This window comes from Trachypithecus francoisi, unplaced genomic scaffold (assembly GCF_009764315.1).
Source record: "Trachypithecus francoisi isolate TF-2019V2 unplaced genomic scaffold, Tfra_2.0 Lachesis_group9, whole genome shotgun sequence".
Classification (NCBI taxonomy): Eukaryota; Metazoa; Chordata; class Mammalia; order Primates; family Cercopithecidae; genus Trachypithecus; species Trachypithecus francoisi.
The window spans coordinates 63,069,007-63,090,909 of record NW_022681474.1 but is presented as its reverse complement, the minus strand read 5'-3'; the positions used below and the strand labels follow the sequence as shown (position 1 = coordinate 63,090,909).

Below are 21,903 nucleotides of genomic sequence, written 5' to 3'. Positions count from 1 at the left end.
CATGATTATATGCATAACAGATAGTGCCCCTGTATATCTATTTGCTTAGTAAGAAAAGGATGCAATGCTCAGATCTTCAGAGTTAACAAATGCTTTCGCAAGCAGGAGGAGATACACTCTTTATACCACTTCAGTGATGTTGAAGACTGTCATGTAGAGTGCTATCAATACACTTATATAAAAGCTGCTAAAATACATGCTCATAATTAGACTATTATATGGTAGTATTTACACATGGAGTGATTATTATAGAGTCTTAATCTAATCAGACAGTGAATGACACACATTTGGTAAGATTTATAAATCTTATTTTGGTTGTTTATGGCGATTCACCAAATAATTGGGAGGGTGCAAATCACTTGCTTTATTATTATAAATAATAATATTTCATGGCTATAGGCTGCCTTCTATAGTCATCATTGCTGTTGTCCTCCTCCTCCTCCTTCAACTCCTCCTCTATCTTTTCCTCATTCTCCTCTTTCTCTTCCTCCTCGCTTCTCCTTCTCCTTCACCATCTAATCAGTAGGGCTTTGAAAGTATTTCCACATCTCTTTGACTGACACAAGCTTGAATACAGCATTGCTTGCATACCTTCCTAGTATTTTTTATTCCTGACCCCCTCAGCGGAAGTATCATGCTTGTTATGCTGTGGTTCCTTATGGTTGCAAGAGACAATAGAAGTGGGGCATACCTGAATGTGGGAATATGGTTATAAATGAACAGTATATTAGCATTTAAGGCATTGTTCTTTGTATTGCCACATATTTTCTCTATTGTTATAAGAAAATTGCCTATGTAGAATCAAGTGATTAATGATGTTCCATAATAACCATTTCAGAATCTTTAAGAACATTTGCTTTCTATTTTTAGCTATGTGATAATATTAGTGTCAGGGAGGTGGTTTGTGAATAACTGTAACAGATAGTTTCCAGATGAGTGTTAGACTTTATTTTAGAACTAGTCATCTTAAATTCAAATACCAAATAGAACTAATAAATCAAATTTGAGAATGAGATACTATCCTTAATCTAGGATAGGAAGCACCTATTGTCTTTACTTTTAATGTTGTAATTTGCTTTATAATGCCACTACAAAAGTCTGTCATAAGTTTTATGTTTTTTAAAACTGTCCACACCATATATCTATATCTATATCTATCTATATCTACCTTTTTTTTTCAGAGCTGTCTTCTCCACCCCACTTCCCTTTTTTACAACCCAAACTTTGGAGTTCGAATTCATTCTAAACTAACAAACGTGGGATAGGTGGCAGTATGTACACTGAAAAATTTTGCTTCTGTGAGACCAAAATTCAAATTATTTTAAACACTTTGCAACAAACCTTAGGCAAATTATGTCAACTGGGGTAATAGCTGTTAAAAACAAAATGCATCGGCCGGGCGCGGTGGCTCAAGCCTGTAATCCCAGCACTTTGGGAGGCCGAGACGGGCGGATCACGAGGTCAGGAGATCGAGACCATCCTGGCGAACACTGTGAAACCCCGTCTCTACTAAAAAATACAAAAAACTAGCCGGGCGAGGTGGCGGGCGTCTGTAGTCCCAGCTACTCGGGAGGCTGAGGCAGGAGAATGGCGTAAACCCGGGAGGCGGAGCTTGCAGTGAGCTGAGATCCGGCCACTGCACCCCGGCGACAGAGCAAGACTCCGTCTCAAAAAAAAAAAAAAAAAAAAAAAAACAAAATGCATCAAATTCTGTTACACCTGGTTACCCTAGTTCTGGAACTTGGAAATCTGATCCTTTGGCAACTGGTGGAGAATAAATACCCCTTACCTTAAAGAAAACTAACTCAGAGATTGGGAAATTGACTTTGGTGAAAGATGGTGATCTTTTAATGTCAAAGCGACTGTGGAGAGATTTTAATTTTCATTCTGAAATAAAATTGTGGAAAAATAATTTTGGAATAAATGTGACTAAAAGGTAAATCTCCAAACCATCCTGTGTTCTACTTTGGCTGAGTAAATTTTTCTTGTTCTGTGGCTTATGACCTTGAATAATGATTATATTGGAGTATTTTAAATGATTTCCTTAGTATTATGTATCCCTTTAAATCACAGGACATATGTTACTGTCTTCAACTTGTTACCTAGCATCAATTTCATATTGGAATTATCATAAATTAATGAGTAATTATAATTACTTATTTAATATCCTTATGTGTTATTAAAATGATTCTTCACTTGCAAATAAAATGGTCTTCACATAATCTAATACCAGATGTTTTATAATTCTAAAGCTCAGAGAAGAAACGATCTAGCCCTGCTATTTCAGATCTTTCACAGATCCTTAAGTCTCAAGATGAATCAGCATTTTTAGAGAGTTCAAATGAAGTTTCATTTGCTGAAAACCAACCCAATAAATCTCCATCAGAGACCCATCATAAATCACTTACAACAGTATCATCCAGCAAAGAAGTTCAAGATTCACTGTCTGTTGGAACATTGGCTCAAAAAAATGAAACAGTGATGTCACCATTCATTTTACCTCCTGTTCTTACAGAAAGTAAAAAGGTATGATATATATAGAAACTTGAAAGCTGTTTATTTCATATTGCTCCTTCACTATCCCAAATAAATGCTAACCCATTTAAATGGGTTAAAAATTCAGTATTTTCTTATTTCAAGAGAATTAAAAGTTTGCCTTTTAACGCAACCTGCTTTATATTTAGAATGCTGAAAGTAATATTTGGGAATCTAAGTGATATTCTTAACTTATACAAATTGTTTGATATTGATTAAAAAGTTGTGGGTTATATTTTAGTTTTAATGGTAACATAAAAGGTATGTCATTCTGAGATAAGGGAAATTTTCATAGTTTTCAGCTTCATCTACAAAAAAATATTTTTATACAATAAGATGATTGTAAAAGCAACTCATTTTGAAATAATTTTATATAAGTCTCTAAACAAGACCTAGAAAATTTTTAGAATTGTTTTTGTTAAAAAGCATTTAAGGAGGAAATTCTCAGGGCAAAAATGCTGGGAAAAAGAGAAAAGATAAAAAGGCTGTACATATCTGACATGTATCCACAATATATTTTAATCATACATTTTATTAAAGTATTCCTATAATAATAATTTTGTAAGTCATTTGAATTCTTCTAAAGATTAAAACAGACTAAAATATAAATCTAAACAAGAATCTTAATAATTATTAAGACTATTTTCTTAGAACTATTTGCGAGGGAAAAATCACAATATTGCTTGGGCACCCTCCTTGCTATTCAGTGTTTCCAATTGCCTCTCAGGTCCATTAATTGTTCTGACTTTTAAATTTGATACATTCAGGAAATAATGAAAAATAAAATGTTTCTGCAATGACATTGTAGATGAGAGCATAAAGCTAGCTCTTTTTCTCAAAGCAGGTAATTAAATACCAGTCTTGATATATATATGTATATAATTTCTAATTACTTATTACAACTTTGTTATTAAGGCTGATGTTTCAGAAGAACAATTACAAAAGAAGACTGAAGAACAAACTTACCAAGCACCAGAAAAATCTCAAGGTAAAAAGATTCTGTTTTGGAAGATGAAAATGTGAATGATTATGTGTTCCCATGATATAAATATAAATAAATGAGGGGAGAACATTATTAAATATACAAACAACTTGTTAGGGAGTCACTGGACAGCATACAAATATAACAACAATTATATAAAAATTATCTTGGTGGGCTGGGCACAGTGGCTCACACCTGTAATCCCAGCACTTTGGGAGGCCGAGGCGGGTGGATCACGAGGTCAGGAGTTCGAGCCCAGCCTGATTAACATAATGAAACCCTGTCTCTATTAAAAATACAAAAATTAGCCTGGCATGGTGGTGCGTGCTTGTAATCCCAGCTACTCAAGAGTGGAGGCAAGAGAATCACTTGAACCCGGGAGGTGGAGGTTGCAGTGAGCCGAGATCACACCGCTGCATTCCAGCCTGGGTGACAGAGTGACACTTCATCTCAAAAAAAAAAAAAAAAAAAGAAAAAAATTGGTGAATTATCATTATATTACTTAGAGAATCGACTTTAACTAAGATCTGTGTAAAGGGGAAGCGGTAGCTTTATCTCAAGCAAATAATAGTAGGTGGCATTATGAATTCTTAATATGACACCCAAAATTAATCTGAGCATAGCAGGAAAAAAGATGATTTCTGTATACATAATATTTTTGCTAGGTTATTTAGGTGTTTGATATATTATACGGTTAAAAGCAAAGATAATTATTTTTCTTCCTTTCCAACATATATAATGTTAGTATTCAATCCATATTTTATTGCATTGACCTAAACTTAATTTTTTTTTATTATTATACCTTAAGTTCTGGGATACATGTGCAGAACGTTCAGGTTTGTTACATAGGTATACATGTACTGTGGTGGTTTGCTGCACCCATCAACCTGTCATCTACATTAGGTATTTCTCCTAATGCTATCCCTCCCCTAGCCCCCACCCCCGACAGGCCCCGGTGCGTGATGTTCCCATCCCTGTGTCCATGTGTTCTCATTGTTCAACTCCCACTTATAAGTGAGAACATGTGGTATTTGGTTTTCTGTTCTTGTGTTAGTTTGCAGAGAATGATGGTTTCCAGCTTCATCCATGTCCCTGCGAAGGACATGAACTCATCCTTTTTATGGCTGTATAATATTCCATGGTGTATATGTACCATATTTTCTTTATCCAGTCTATCATTGATGGGCATTTGGGTTGGTTCCAAGCCTTTGTTATTGTGAACAGTGCCACAATAAACATACATGTGCATGTGTCTTTATAGTAAAATGATTTATAATCCTATGTATATACCCAGTAATGGAATTGCTGGGTCAAATGGTATTTCTAGTTCTAGATCCTTGAGGAATCACCATGTTGTCTTCCACAATGGTTGAACTAATTTAGACTCCCACCAACAGTGTAAAAGCATTCCTATTTCTCCACATCCTCTCCAGCATCTGCTGCCTCCTGACTTTTTAATGATCACCATTCTAATTGATGTGAGATGTTATCTCATTGTCGTTTTGATTTGCATTTCTCTAATGACCAGTGATGATGAGCTTTTTTTCATATGTTTGTTGACAGCATAAATGTCTTCTTTTGAAAAGTGTCTGTTTATATGCTTCGCCCACTTTTTAATGGGGTTGTTTTTTTCTTGTAAATTTGTTTAAGTTCTTTGTAGATTCTGGATATTAGCCTTTTGTCAGATGGATAGATTGCAAAATTGTTCTCCCATTCTGTAGGTTGCTGGTTCACTCTGATGATAGTTTCTTTTGCTGTGCAGAAGCTCTTTAGTTTAATTAGACCTTATTTGTCAATTTTGACTTTTGTTGCCATTGCTTTTGGTGTTTTAGTCATATAGTCTTTGCCCATGCCTATGTCCTGAGTGACATTGCCTAGGTTTTCTTCCAGGGATTTTATGGTTTTAGGTCTTACATTTAAGTCTTTAATCCATCTTAAGTTAATTTTTGTATAAGGTGTACGAAAGGGATCTAGTTTCAGTTTTCTGCATATGGCTAGCCACTTTCCCAACACCATTTATTAAATAGGGAATCCTTTCCCTATTGCTTGTTTTTGTCAGGTTTGTCAAAGATCAGATGGTTGTAGATGTGTAGTGTTATTTCTGAGGCCTCTGTTCTGTTCCATTGGTCTATATTTCTGTTTTGGTACCAGTACCATGCTGATTTGGCTACTGTAGCCTTGTAATATAGTTTGAAGTCAGGTAGTGTGATGCCTCCAGCTTTGTTCTTTTTGCTTTTACTTTTAAAACAAAATTAAATGGCCGTGGTATAGGATACAGGAGCAACACTCTTCTGTTGTGCTTTGAAGTGGGAATGCCTGCAACTGTTTGACCTGTGATGACCCATTATCTGAGCTAAATATTCACTATTATCTAAAGACGTTTTCTTTTATCCCAGCAGTCAAGTTGAACTGAATTAATCAAGTTAAAAATTTCAAAATATGAAGTATACGTAACATAGAGTATATTATTTTAACCATTTTTAAGTATACAATTTAGTGGCATTAATTATGTTCACAGTATTGTGCAAACATCACTAACATCTATTTCCACAACTTTTCATCACCCCCAAAGGAAACTCATTAAGCAATAACTCTCATTCCCTGCATTTTCCTCCATTTTGGGTTGCTGTAACAGAATACCACAGACTGGCTAATATAAAGAAAAATTTATTTTTTACAGTTCTGAAGGCTGGGGAGTCCAAGGTCAAGTGACCTGCCTCTGGCTACAGCCTTCTTGCTGCATCATCAGGAGAGCAACAGAGAGAGGAAGGGGGACAAACTCAGGACCCTACTTAGTGATAACTAACCTCCTCCTACAACAATGGCATTAAGCTGTTCGTGAGGATGAAGCCATCATGACCTGATTATGTCTTAAAGAGCCTGACTCTCAACATTGTTGCACCAGGATTAAGTTTCTAGTATATGAACTTTAGGAGGCACATTTAAATCAAAGCACACATTGATTTGTATTCTGTAACTGCTGAATTTATATGTTAACTCTAATGTTTTTGTGTGGAACCTTTGAAATTACATATATAGGAATCATCTGTGAATAAAGATAGTTTTACTTCTTCTTTTCCAATTTGTATGCCCTTTGTTTCTTTTTATTTTCTAATTTCTCTGGCTGGATCTTTTAGTACAATGTTGAATAACAGTGGTGAAAGCAGATGTGCTCATTTTCAGTCTTTCACAATTGGATACTGCTGTGGTTTGAATGTATACCCTAAAAGTTCGTGTGCTGGAAACTTGGTCCCCATTGTAGCAGTGTTGAGAGTGGAACCTTTGGGAGTTGATTGGGGTCATGGAGGCCTTGCCACATGAATAAATTAACCATTCATAGACTACTGGGTTATCAAGAGAATGGGTCTTTTATAAAAGCCGGTTTGTCTGTCTCTTGTGAGCCTGTTCGCCATGTGATGCCCAGAACGGCCTCAGCACTCTGCAGAGAGTCCCCACCAGCAAGGAGGCACTCCTCCGACGTAGCTCCTCAACTTTGAAATCCCCAGCCTTCAGAACTGTAAGAAATAAATTTCTTTTCTTTACAAATTACCCAGTCTCGCTCGGGAGCAAGATGGCCGAATAGGAACAGCTCCAGTCTCCAATCCCAGCGGAGGCGACACAGAAGACCGGTGATTTCTGCATTTTCAACTGAGGTACTGGGGTCATCTCACTAGGGAGTGCCGGACAATCGGTGCTGGTCAGCTGCTGCAGCCTGAACAGCGAGAGCTGAAGCAGGGCGAGGCATCGCCTGACCTGGAAGCGCAAGGGGAAGGAAATCCGTTTTCCTAGCCAGGGGAACTGAGACACACAACACCTGGAAAATCGGATAACCCACCCCAATACTGCGCTTTAAGCAAACAGGCACACCAGGAGAATATATCCCACACCTGGCCGGGAGGGTCCCACGCCCACGGAGCCTCCCTCACTGCTAACTCAGCAGTCTGCGGCGATCTATCCGCAAGGCAACAGCGAGGCTGGGGGAGGGGCGCCCGCCATTGCTGAGGCTTAAGTAGGTAAACAAAGCCGCTGGGAAGTTCGAACTGGGTGGAGCTCACAGCAGCTCAAGGAAGCCTGCCTGTCTCTGTAGACTCCATCTCTGGGGACAGCCCACAGCTGAAGTCCAATAGGGGAAGCAGCGGGGGCCGGTGCAGACGCGAACGACTCTGTCTGACAGCTTTGGGGAGAGCCGTGGATCTCCCAACATGGAGGTTGAGATCCGAAAACGGACAGACTGCCTGCTCAGGTGGGTCCCTGACCCCTGAGTAGCCTAGCTGGGAGACATCCCCCACTAGTCAGTCTGACACCCCACACCTCACAGGGTGGAGTCACCCCTGAGAGGAAACTTCCAAAGGAAGAATCAGACAGGTACACTCGCTGTTCAGCAATATTCAATCTTCGGCAACCTCTGCTGCTGATACCCAGGCAAACAGGGTCTGGAGTGGACTTCAAGCAATCTCCAACAGACCAACAGACAGTCCTTCTGACTGTCAGACGGAAAACTATCAAACAGGAAGGACACCTATACCAAAACCCCATCAGTATGTCACCATCATCAAAGACCAGAGACAGATAAAACCACAAAGATGGGGAAAAGCAGGCCAGAAAAGCTGGAAATTCAAAAAATAAGAGCGCATCTCCCCCTGCAAAGGAGCGCAGCCCATCGCCAGCAACGGATCAAAGCTGGTCAGAGAATGACTTTGACGAGATGAGAGAAGAAGGCTTCAGTCCATCAAACTTCTCAGAGCTAAAGGAGGAATTACGTACCCAGCGCAAAGAAATTAAAAATCTTGAAAAAAGTGGAAGAATTGACAGCTAGACTAATTAATGCAGAGAAGATCATAAACGAACGACAGAGATGAAAACCATGACACGAGAAATACGTGACAAATGCACAAGCTTCAGTAACCGACTCGATCAACTGGAAGAAAGAGTATCAGCGATTGAGGATCAAATGAATGAAATGAAGCGAGAAGAGAAACCAAAAGAAAAAAGAAGAAAAAGAAATGAACAAAGCCTGCAAGAAGTATGGGATTATGTCAAAAGACAAATCTACGTCTGATTGGGGTGCCTGAAAGTGAGGGGGAAAATGGAACCAAGTTGGAAAACACTCTTCAGGATATCATCCAGGAGAACTTCCCCAATCTAGTAGGGCAGGCCAACATTCAAAGTCAGGAAATACAGAGAACGCCACAAAGATACTCCTCCAGAAGAGCAACTCCAAGACACATAATTGCCAGATTCACCAAAGTTGAAATGAAGGAAAAAATCTTAAGGGCAGCCAGAGAGAAAGGTCGGGTACCCACAAAGGAAGCCCATCAGACTAACAGCAGATCTCTCGGCAGAAACTCTACAAGCCAGAAGAGAGTGGGGGCAATATTCAACGTTCTTAAAGAAAAGAATTTTCAACCCAGAATTTCATATCCAGCCAAACTATGTTTCATAAGTGAAGGAGAAATAAAATCCTTTACAGATAAGCAAGTGCTTAGAGATTTTGTCACCACCAGGCCTGCCTTACAAGAGACCCTGAAGGAAGCCCTAAACATGGAAAGGAACAACCGGTACCAGCCATTGCAAAACATGACAAAATGTAAAGACCATCGAGGCTAGGAAGAAACTGCATCAATAACGAGCAAAATAACCAGTTAATATCATAATGACAGGATCAAGTTCACACATAACAATATTAACCTTAAATGTAAATGGACTAAATGCTCCAATTAAAAGACACAGACTGGCAAACTGGATCAAGAGTCAAGACCCATCAGTCTGCTGTATTCAGGAGACCCATCTCACATGCAGAGACATACATAGGCTCAAAATAAAGGGATGGAGGAAGATCTACCAAGCAAATGGAGAACAAAAAAAAGCAGGGGTTGCAATCCCAGTCTCTGATAAAACAGACTTTAAACCATCAAACATCAAAAGAGACAAAGAAGGCCATTACATAATGGTAAAGGGATCAATTCAACAGGAAGAGCTAACTCTCCTAAATATATATGCACCCAATACAGGAGCACCCAGATTCATAAAGCAAGTCCTTAGAGACCTACAAAGAGACTTAGACTCCCATACAATAATAATGGGAGACTTCAACACTCCACTGTCAACATTAGACAGATCAACGAGACAGAAAGTTAACAAGGATATCCAGGAATTGAACTCATCTCTGCACCAAGCGGACCTAATAGACATCTATAGAACTCTCCACCCCAAATCAACAGAATATACATTCTTCTCAGCACCACATCGCACTTATTCCAAAATTGACCACATAATTGGAAGTAAAGCACTCCTCAGCAAATGTCAAAGAACAGAAATTATAACAAACTGTCTCTCAGACCACAGTGCAATCAAACTAGAACTCGGGACTAAGAAACTCAATCAAAACCGCTCAACTACATGGAAACTGAACAACCTGCTCCTGAATGACTACTGGGTACATACGAAATGAAAGCAGAAATAAAGATGTTCTTTGAAACCAATGAGAACAAAGATACAACATACCAGAATCTCTGGGACACATTTAAAGCAGTGTGTAGAGGGAAATTTATAGCACTAAATGCCCACAAGAGAAAGCAGGAAAGATCTAAAATTGACACTCTAACATCACAATTAAAAGACTAGAGAGGCAAGAGCAAACACATTCAAAAGCTAGCAGAAGGCAAGAAATAACTAAGATCAGAGCAGAACTGAAGGAGATAGAGACACAAAAAACCTCCAAAAAATCAATGAATCCAGGAGTTGGTTTTTTGAAAAGATCAACAAAATTGACAGACCGCTAGCAAGACTAATAAAGAAGAAAAGAGAGAGGAATCAAATAGACGCAATAAAAAATGATAAAGGGATATCACCACCGACCCCACAGAAATACAAACAACCATCAGAGAATACTATAAATGCCTCTATGCAAATCAACTAGAAAATCTAGAAGAAATGGATAATTTCCTGGACACTTACACTCTCCCAAGACTAAACCAGAAGAAGTTGAATTCCTGAATAGACCAATAGCAGGCTCTGAAATTGAGGCAACAATTATAGCCTACCCACGAAAAAAGTCCAGGACCAGATGGATTCACAGCTGAATTCTACCAGAGGTACAAGGAGGAGCTGGTACCATTCCTTCTGAAACTATTCCAATCAATAGAAAAGAGGAATCCTCCCTAACTCATTTTATGAGGCCAACATCATCCTGATACCAAAGCCTGGCAGAGACACAACAAAAAAAGAGAATTTTAGACCAATATCCCTGATGAACATCCATGCAAAAATTCTCAATAAAATACTGGCAAACCGGATTCAGCAGCACATCAAAAAGCTTATCCACCATGATCAAGTGGGCTTCATCCCTGGATGCAAGGCTGGTTCAACATTCACAAATCAATAACGTAATCCAGCATATAAACAGAACCAAAGACAAGAACCACATGATTATCTCAATAGATGCAGAAAAGGCTTTTGACAAAATTCAACAGCCCTTTATGCTAAAAACGCTCAATAAATTCAGTATTGATGGAACGTACCTCAAAATAATAAGAGCTATTTATGACAAACCCACAGCTAATATCATACTGAATGGGCAAAAACTGGAAAAATTCCCTTTGAAAACTGGCACAAGACAGGGATGCCCTCTCTCACCACTCCTATTCAACATAGTCTTGGAAGTTCTGGCTAGGGCAATCAGGCAAGAAAAGAAATCAAGGGTATCCAGTTAGGAAAAGAAGAAGTCAAATTGTCCCTGTTTGCAGATGACATGATTGTATATTTAGAAAACCCCATCGTCTCAGCCCAAAATCTCCTTAAGCTGATAAGCAACTTCAGCAAAGTCTCGGGATACAAAATTAATGTGCAAAAATCACAAGCATTCTTATACACCAGTAACAGACAAACAGAGAGCCAAATCAGGAATGAACTCCATTCACAATTGCTTCAAAGAGAATAAAATACCTAGGAATCCAGCTTACAAGGGATGTAAAGGACCTCTTCAAGGAGAACTACAAACCACTGCTCAGTGAAATCAAAGAGGACACAACAAATGGAAGAACATACCATGCTCATGGATAGGAAGAATCAATATCGTGAAAATGGCCATACTGCCCAAGTTATTTATAGATTCAATGCCATCCCCATCAAGCTACCAATGAGTTTCTTCACAGAATTGGAAAACTGCTTTAAAGTTCATATGGAACCAAAAAAGAGCCCGCATTGCCAAGACAATCCTAAGTCAAAAGGACAAAGCTGGAGGCGTCACGCTACCTGACTTCAAACTATACTACTAGGCTACAGTAACCAAAACAGCATGGTACTGGTACCACAACAGAGATATAGACCAATGGAACAGAACAGAGTCCTCAGAAATAATACCACACATCTACAGCCATCTGATCTTTGACAAACCTGAGAGAAACAAGAAATGGGGAAGGATTCCCTATTTAATAAATGGTGCTGGGAAAATTGGCTAGCCATAAGTAGAAAGCTGAAACTGGATCCTTTCCTTACCCCTTATACGAAGATTAATTCAAGATGGATTAGAGACTTAAATGTTAGACCTAATACCATAAAAACCCTAGAAGAAAATCTAGGTAGTACCATTCAGGACACAGGCATGGGCAAGGACTTCATGTCTAAAACACCAAAAGCAATGGCAGCAAAAGCCAAAATTGACAAATGGGATCTCATTAAACTAAAGAGCTTTTGCACAGCAAAAGAAACTACCATCAGAGTGAACAGGCAACCTACAGAATGGGAGAAAATTTTTGCAACCTACTCATCTGACAAAGGGCTAATATCCAGAATCTACAAAGAACTCAAACAATATACAAGAAAAAAACAAACAACCCCATCAAAAAGTGGGGAAAGGATATGAACAGACATTTCTCAAAAGAAGACATCCATACAGCCAACAGACACATGAAAAAATGCTCATCATCACTCGCCATCAGAGAAATGCAAATCAAAACCACAATGAGATACCATCTCACACCATTCAGAATGGCAATCATTAGAAGTCAGCAAACACGGTGTTTGGAGAGGATGTGGAGAAATAGGAACACTTTTACACTGTTGGTGGGATTGTAAACTAGTTCAACCATTATGGAAAACAGTATGGCGATTCCTCAAGGATCTAGAACTAGATGTACCATATGACCCAGCCATCCCACTACTGGGTATATACCCAAAGGATTATAAATTACTCTACTACAAAGACACATGCACACGTATGTTTATTGCGGCACTATTCACAATAGCAAAGACTTGGATCAACCCAAATGTCCATCTGTGACAGACTGGATTAAGAAAATGTGGCATATATACACCATGGATACTATGCAGCCATAAAAAGGATGAGTTTGTGTCCTTTGTAGGGACATGGATGCAGCTGGAAACCATCATTCTTAGCAAACTATCACAAGAAAGAAAACCAAACACCGCATGTTCTCACTCATAGGTGGGAACTGAACAATGAGATCACTCAGACTCGGGAAGGGGAACATCACACTGGGCCTATCATGGGGGGGGGGAGGAGGGAGGGATTGCATTGGGGAGTTATACATGATATAATGATGATTGATGGGTGCTGACGAGTTGATGGTGCAGCACACCAACATGGATAAGTATACATATGTAACAAACTTCACGTTATGCACATGTACCCTAGAACTTAAAGTAAATAAAAAATAAAAAAAAACAAAACAAAAAAACACAATTACCCATCTCAGGTATTCAGTTATAGCAATAGAAAATGGACTAAGGCAGGTATGTTAGGTATGGGTTTTTATAAATGTACTTTATCATGTTGTGGAAGTTTTCTTCTATTCATAGTTTTGTGAGAGTGTTTTTTAAACTACGAAATGGAACAGATTTTGTCACGTGCTTTTTTTTTGAATCAATAGATGAAATGATCATTTGGTTTTTTCCATTGTTCTATTAATTTGGTGTATTATTTGAGTGATTTTTCTAGTTTGAACCACACTTTCATTTCTGGGATAAATCCTACTTGGTCTTGGGTATTCTTTTAATTGCCATTAGTCCATTTTTCTAGTGTTTTTGAGAAGTTTTTACATCTGTATCATAAGGATATTCTCTGTATGTTTTTTAAAATATCTTTTTCTGATTCTGGTATCATGGTGATTTGGTCTTATTTTGTAAGTTTTACCTATTCTTTTATTTTTTGGAAGAGTGTGAAGAGGATTGGTGTTAAATCTTCTTTAAATGTTTCATAGAATTCATCAGTGAGGCTATCTGGTCCTAGACATTTCTTTGTTGAAAGATTTATGATTACCAGTTCGATTTTTTTACTAGTTATAGGTCTATTCAGATTTTCTTTTAAAAATTTTTAGTTCATAATTTTTTTCTGGATACATAGTTGGTATATATTTTATTGGGGAATATCAGATATTTTGACACTGCATGAATGTGTAATACAGTAGGGTAAATGGGGTATCCATCAACTCAAGCACTATCCTTTGTGTTACAAATAATCCAATTATACATTCTTAGTTATTTTAAACATATAATTAAATTAGTATTGACTATAGTCACCCTGTTGCTATCAAATACTAGATCTTACTTATTCTTTCTGTTTTTGTGTACTCATCCTCATTTCCCCCACTATGCTTACCAGCCTCTTGTTAACCATCCTTCTACTCTCAAACTCCATCCATGAGTTCAATTGTTTCAATTTTTATGTCCCACAAATAAGTGAAAACATGCAGTTTGTCTTTCTGTGCCTGGCTTATTTCACTTAACATAATGTCCTCCAGTTCCATCTATGTTGTTGCACATAAACAGGTTCTCATTCCTTTTGTGGCTGAATAGTACTCCATTGTGTATATGTACCACATTTTCTTTATTCATTCATCTGTTGCTGGACACTTAGGCTGCTTCCAAATCTTGGCTATTTCATTATTTTGAAAGTTCAAAGACTTGTTTTGTGGCCTAACGAATGGTCTATGCTTGAGAATAATCCATGTGCTGAGGAAAAAATGTGTATTCTGGTGCCCCTGAAGAAGTGTTCTGTAAATATCTATTTAGTTTATAGTGTAGATTAAGTACAAGGTTCTTTGTTGATTTTCTGTCTGGATGAGCTGTCTAATGCTGAAAGTGGGGTGTTGAAGTCTCCAGCTATTATTGTATTTGGGTCTATGTCTTCTTTAGCTTTAATAATATTTGCTTTATAAACTGTGATGTTCCAGTTTTGGGTGCTATATATTTACAATTGTTATATTCGCTTGCTAAATTTACCCCTTTATCATTATATAATGTTCCTCTTTATCTCTTCTTACAGTTTTTATCTTGAAATGTATTGTATCTGATATAAGTGTAGCTACTCCTGCTGATTGTTTTGGTTTCCATTTGCATGGAATATGCTTTTTTTCATCCCTGTGCTTTCAGTCTATGCGTATCCTTATAGGTGAAGTGTGCTTCTTGTACGCAGCCAATCATTGGATATTGATTTTTTGTAAATCTATTCAGCTACTGTGTATCTTTTGATTGGACAGTTTAGTCTATTACATTTAGTGTTGTTATTGATTCTAAGGACTTACTCTTGTGATTTTGTTATTGCTTTTCTGGTTGTTTTGTGGTCTTCTCTTCCTTCTTCCCTCCCTTTTGTCTTCCTTTTAGTGAGGGTGATTTTCTCTGGTGACATGTAGTAATTACTTGCTTTTTATTTTTTGTGTGTCCATTGTATATATTTTTAGATTTGAGGTTACCATGAGGCTTGCAAATCATATAACTCATTATTTTAAACTGATGATGACTTAACACTGATTGCACAAGCAAACAACAACAACAACAACAAAACAAGCAATAAGGAAACTAGCAAAAACTCTACACTTTAACTTCATCCCCCTGTTTTTTAACTTTTTGGTTTTTCTCTTTGTTTTATTGTTAACTATGTCCTGGAAGTTGTTGTAGTTCTATTTATTTTTAATTGGTTCATTATTTAGTCTTTCTACTTAAGAGTATTTTGCACATCATAATTATAGTGTTACACTATTCTGTGTTTTTCTATCTCCTACTGCCTGTGAGTTTTATACCTTCAAATGATTTCTTATTGTTCATGAATGTCCTTTTCTTTCAGATTGAAGAACTCTCTTTGGCATTTCTTATAGGACAGGTCTGGTGTTGATAAAATCCCTCAGCTTTTGTTTGTCTGGGAAGGTCTTTATTTTTCCTTTATGCTTAAAGCATATTTTGCCAGATATAATATTCTAGGGTAAAAGTCTTTTTCCTTCAGCTCTTTGAATATGTCATACTACTCTCTCCAGGCCTGTAAGATTTTCACTGAAAAGTCTACTGCCAGATGTATTGGAGCTCCATTGTATGTTGTTTTTTTCCCTCTTGCTGCTTTTAGGATTCTTTCTTTGTTGTTGACCTTTGGGAGTTTGATTATTAAATGCCTTGAGGTAGTTTTCTTTGGGTTAAGTCTGCTTCTATAACATTCTTGCTCTTGAATATTGATCTCTTTCTCTAGGTTTGGGAAGTTCTCTGTTATTATCTGTTTGAATAAATTTTTACCCCTATCTCCCTCTTCTTTGAGGCCAATAACTCTTAAATTTGCCATTTCAATGCCAGTAATCCTTAAATTTGCCCTTTTTGGCCTTTGCAGCTAATAACACTTAAATGTTCCCTAATTTATAGATCTTGTAGGCATGCTTCATTGTTTTTTATTCTTTTTTCTCCTCTGGCTGTGTATTTTCAAATAACCCGTCTTGAAACTCGCAAATTTTGTCTTCTGCCTGATCAGTTCTGCTATTAAGGACTCTGATGCATTATTCAGCGTGTTCATTGCATTTTTCAATTCTAGAATTAGGGAAAATTGTTATTAGATGCAATGTCAAAAAGGGCAAATTTAAGGATTATTGGCATCAAAATGGCAAATTTAAGAGTTTTTGTTAGTTTCCTTTTTGCTTGTTTGTGCAATCAGTGTTATCATCAGTTTAAAATAATGGGTTTTATGATTTGCAAGCCTCATGGTAACCTCAAATCTAAAAATATATCAATGGATACACAAAAAATAAAAGCAAGTAATTACTACATGCCACCAGAGAAAATCACCTTCACTAAAAGGCAGAGGAGTCTCACTAGCACCACCACAGGCCCATGGGGAGCACTGCCAGGGTGTTGTCTGTTTATTTAAGGACCAAGGGCTCTTTAGTTAGTTTTTGGTGAATGCTGCCAGGCTTGGGATTCAGCCTTCAGGGCAGCCGGCTCCAATCTGTCCCAGGGTAGGTCCAGAAATGCCATCTAAGAGCAAAGGTCTGGAATTGGAGACCTCAAGAAAGCACTTGGTGCTCTTTCTCACTCTGAGCGAGATGGTACCTAAGCTGTTTTTTGGTTCTTATGAAGGTCCTTTTTTATGTGTAGATAGTTGTTAAATTTGGTGTTCATGTGCAGAGGACTATTTGTGGAAGATTCTATTTATAGCCATCTTGCTCTACTTCCTCTATTGTTCAGATTTTCTCTTTCTTCATGATTCAGACTTGGTAGGTTGGCATTTCTATAAATTTATTCATATAACCTTGGTAATCCAATTTTTGTTTTACAGTTGTGCATTGTATTTTCTTATAATCCTTTTTAATTTATAAAATTATAATGTTTATTTTTCATTTCTGATTTTAGTTGAGTCTTCTCTCTCTTTTATTCAATCTAGGTAAATGTCTCAATTTTGTCAGCCTTCCAAAGAACCAATTCTTGATTTCATAGATTTTTACCTATTGTGTTTCTATTTACTTCATTTATCTCTGATCTTACCTTTATTAATTTCTGCCAGCTTTGGGTGTAGGTTGTCCTTCCTTTTCTAGTTTTTTTAAGGCATAAAGTTAGTTTGTTTATTTGAGATTTTCCTTTTAATGTGTGTCTACAGCTGTAAATTTCATTTTTTGTACAACTTTCACTGTATCTTATAAGTTTTAGGTAAATTTTTATTTTTGTTTTCATTTGTCTCGATATATATATATATATATAAAATTTTACTTTAAGTTCTAGGGTACATGTGCACAACGTGCTGGTGTGTTGCATGTGTATACATGTGCCATGTTAGTGTGCTGCATGCATTAACTTGTCATTTACATTAGGTATATCTCCTAATGCTATCCCTGCCCCGTCTCCCCACCCCCTGGCAGACCCCGGTGTGTGATGTTCCCCACCCTGTGTCCATGTGTTTTCATTGTTCAGTTTCCACATATGAGTGAGAACATGCGGTGTTTGATTTTCTGTCCTTGCGATAGTTTGCTGAGAATGATGGTTTCCAGCTGCATCCATGTCGCCATAAAGGACATGAACTCATTCTTTTTTATGGCTGCATAGTATTCCATGGTGTATATGTGCCACATTTTCTTAATCCAGTCTGCCATTGATGGACATTTGGGTTAGTTCCAAGTCTTTGCTATTGTGAATAGTACTGCAATAAACATACATGTGCATGTGTCTTTACAGCAGCATGATTTATAATCCTTTGGGTATATACCCAGTAATGGGATGGCTGGGTCAAATGGTATTTCTAGTTCTAGATCCTTGAGGAATTGCCACACTGTCTTTCACAATGGTTGAACTAGTTTACAGTCCCACCAACAGTGTAAAAGTGTTCCTATTTCCCCACATCCTCTCCAGCACCTGTTGTTTCCTGACATTTTAATGATCACCATTCTAACATGTGAGATGGTATCTCATCGTGGTTTTGATTTGCATTTCTCTGATGGCTAGTGATGACAAGCATTTTTTCATGTGTCTGTTGGCTGCATAAATGTCTTCTTTTGAGAAGTGTCTGTTCATATTCTTCACCCACTTTCTGATGGAGTTGTTTGATTTTTTTTCTTGTAAATTTGTTTAAGTTCTTTGTAGATTCTGGATATTAGCCCTTTGTCAGATGGGTAGCTTGTAAAAATATTCTCCCATTCTGTAGGTTGCCTGTTCACTCTGATGGTAGTTTCTTTTGCTGTGCAGAAGCTCTTTAGTTTAATTAGATTTTATTTGTCAATTTTGACTTTTGTTGACAATTTTTTTGTTGTCAATTTTGGCTTTTGTTGTCATGAAGTCCTTGCCCATGCCTATGTCCTGAATGGTATTGCCTAGGTTTTCTTCTAGGGTTTTTATGGTTTTAGGTATAACATTTAAGTCTTTAATCAATCTTGAATTGATTTTTGTATAAGGTGTAAGGAAGGAATCCAGTTTCAGCTTTCTACATGTGGCTAGCCAGTTTTCCCAGCACCATTTATTAAATAGGGAATCCTTCCCCCATTTCTTTTTTTTTTTTTGTCAGGTTTGTCAAAGATCAGATGGTTGTAGATGTGTGATATTATTTCCGAGGGCTCTATTCTGTTCCATTGGTCTATATCTCTGTTTTGGTACCAGTACCATGCTGTTTTGGTTACTGTAGCCTTGTAGTATAGTTCGAAGTCAGGTAACGTGATGCTTCCAGCTTTGTTAATTTGGCTTAGGATTTTCTTGGCAATGCGGGGTCTTTTTTGGTTCCATATGAACTTTAAAGCAGTTTTTTCCAATTCTGTGAAGAAAGTCATTGGTAGCTTGAAGGGGATGGCATTGGATCTCTAAATTACCTTGGAAGTATGGCCATTTTCATGATATGGATTATTCCTATCCATGAGCATGGAATGTTCTTCCATGATTGCCCTGGCCAGAAATTCCAACACTATGTTGAATAAGAGTGGTGAGAGAGGGCATCCCTGTCTTGTGCCAGGTTTCAAAGTTGTTCCAGTTTTTGCCCATTCAGTATGATATTGGCTATGGATTTGTCATAAATAACTCTTATTATTTTGAGATACGTCCCATCAATACCTAATTTATTGAAAGTTTTTATCATGAAGGGCTGTTGAATTTTGTGAAAGGCCTTTTCTGCATCTATTGAGATAATCATGTGGTTTTTGTTTTTGGTTCTGTTTATATGCTGGATTACGTTTATTGATTTGTGTATGTTGAACCAGCCTTGCATCCCAGGGATGAAGCCCACTTGATCGTGGTGGATAAGCTTTTTGATGTGCTGCTGGATTTGATTTGCCAGTATTTTATTGAGGATTTTTGCATCAATGTTCATCAAGGATATTCATCTAAAATTCTCTTTTTTTGTTGTTATGTCTCTGCCAGGCTTTGATATCTGGATGATGTAGGCCTCATAAAATGAATTAGGGAGGATTCCCTCTTTTTCTATTGATTGGAATAGTTTCAGAAGGAATGGTATCAACTCCTCCTTGTACCTCTGGTAGAATTTGTCTGTGAATCCGTCTGGTCCTGGCTGGTAGACTATTAATTATTGCCTCAATTTCAGAGCCTGCTATTCGTCTATTCAGAGATTCAACTTCTTCCTGGCTTGGTCTTGGGAGGGTATATGTGTCCAGGAATTTATCCATTTCCTCTAGATTTTCTAGTTTATTTGCGTAGAGGTGTTTATAGTATTCTCTGATGGTAGTTTATATTTCTGTGGGATTGGTGGTGATACCCCCTTTATCATTTGACATCATCTATTTGATTCTTCTCTCTTTTCTTCTTTATTAGTCTTGCTAGTGGTCTATCAATTTCATTGATCTTTTCAGAAAACCAGCTCCTGGATTCATTATTTTGAAGGTTTTTTTGTGTCTCTATCTCCTTCAATTCTGCTCTTAGTTATTTCTTGCCTCCTGCTAGCTTTTGAATGTTTGCTCTTGCTTCTCTAGTTCTTTTAATTGTGATGTTAGGGTATCAATTTTAGATCTCTCCTTTCTCTTGTGGGCATTTAGTGCTATAAATTTCCCTTTACACACTGCTTTAAATGTGTCCCAGAGATTCTGGTATGTTGTGTCTTTGTTCTCATTGGTTTCAAAGAACATCTTTATTTCTGCCTTCATTTCATTATGTACCTAGTAGTCATTTGGGAGCCGGTTGTTTAGGTTCCATGTAGTTGGGTGGTTTTGATTGAGTTTCTTAATCCTGCGTTCTATTTTGATTGCTCTCTGGTCTGAGAGACAGTTTGTTATAATTTCTGTTCTTTTACATTTGTGGAGGATTGCTTTACTTCCAACTCTGTGGTCAATTTTGGAATAAGTGTGATGCGGTGCTGAGAAGAATGTATATTCTGTTGTTTTGGGGTGGAGAGTTCTGTAGATGTCTATCACATCTGCTTGGTGCAGAGCTGAGTTCAATTCCTGGATATCCTTTTTAACTTTCCGTCTCTTTGATCTGTTTAATATTGACAGTGGGTTGTTAAAGTCTCCCAATATTATTGCCTGGGAGTCTAAGTCTCTTTTTAGGTCTCTCAACACTTGCTTTATGAATCTGGGTGCTCCTGTGTTGGGTGCATATATATTTAGGATAGTTAGCTCTTCTTGTTACATTGATCCCTTTATCATTATGTAATGGCCTTCTTTGTCACTTTTGATCTTTGTTGTTTTAAAGTCTGTTTTATCAGAGACTAGGATTGCAATCCCTGCCTTTTTTTTTTTCCATTTGCTTAGTAGATCTTCCTCCGTCCCTTTATTTTGAGCCTGTGTGTGCCTCTGCACATGAGATGGGTCTCCTGAATACAGCAGACTGAGGGTATTGACTCTTTATCCAGTTTGCCAGTCTGTGTCTTTTAATTGGAGCATTTAGCCCATTTGCATTTAAGGTTAATATTGCCATGTGTGAATTTGATCCTGTCATTATGATGTTAGCTGGTTATTTTGCTCATTAGTTGATGCAGTTTCTTCCTAGCATCGATGGTCTTTACAATTTGGCATGTTTCTGCCATGGCTGGTACCACCTTTCCAGTTTAGTGCTTCCTGCAGGAGCTCTTGTAAGGCAGGCCCGGAGGTGACAGAATCTCTCAGTATTTGTTTATCTGTAAAGTATTTTATTTCTCCATCACTTATGAAGCTTACTTTGGCTGGATATGAAATTCTGGGTTGAAAATTCTTTTCTTTAAGAGTATTGAATATTGGCCCCCATTCTCTTCTGACTTGTAGAGTTTCTGCCAAGAGATCTGCTGTTCGTCTGATGGGCTTCCCTTTGTGGGTAACCCAACCTTTCTCTCTTGCTGCCCTTAACATTTTTTCCTTCATTTCACCTTTGGTGAATCTGACAATTATGTGTCTGTAATTGCTCTTCTTGAGGAGAATCTTTGTGGCGTTCTCTGTATTTCCTGAATTTGGGTGTTGGCGTGCCTCACTAGGTTGGAGAAGTTCTTATGGATGATATCCTGAAGAGTGTTTTCCAACTTGGTCCCATTCTCCCTGTCACTTTCAGGTACACCAATCAAATGTAGATTTGGTCTTTTCACATAGTCCCATATTTCTTGGAGGCTTTGTTCATTTCTTTTTACTCTTTTTTTCCTCAAAACTTCTCTTCTCACTTCATTTCATTCATTTGATCTTCAATCACTGATACCCTTTCTTCCATTTGATCAAATCGGCTAC

General features: G+C 37.6%; 1 protein-coding gene across 1 annotated transcript in view; it reads left to right on the top strand.

Moving 5' to 3' along the window:
• Positions 1-21,903, top strand: part of CCDC7 (coiled-coil domain containing 7) — a 438,580-nt gene that overhangs the window by 131,093 nt on the left and 285,584 nt on the right. The window contains exons 18-19 of the mRNA XM_033208742.1: positions 2,253-2,526; positions 3,451-3,523. Of these exons, the coding sequence (XP_033064633.1) occupies positions 2,253-2,526; positions 3,451-3,523 (347 nt within the window). The remainder of the gene's footprint in view (positions 1-2,252; positions 2,527-3,450; positions 3,524-21,903) is intronic.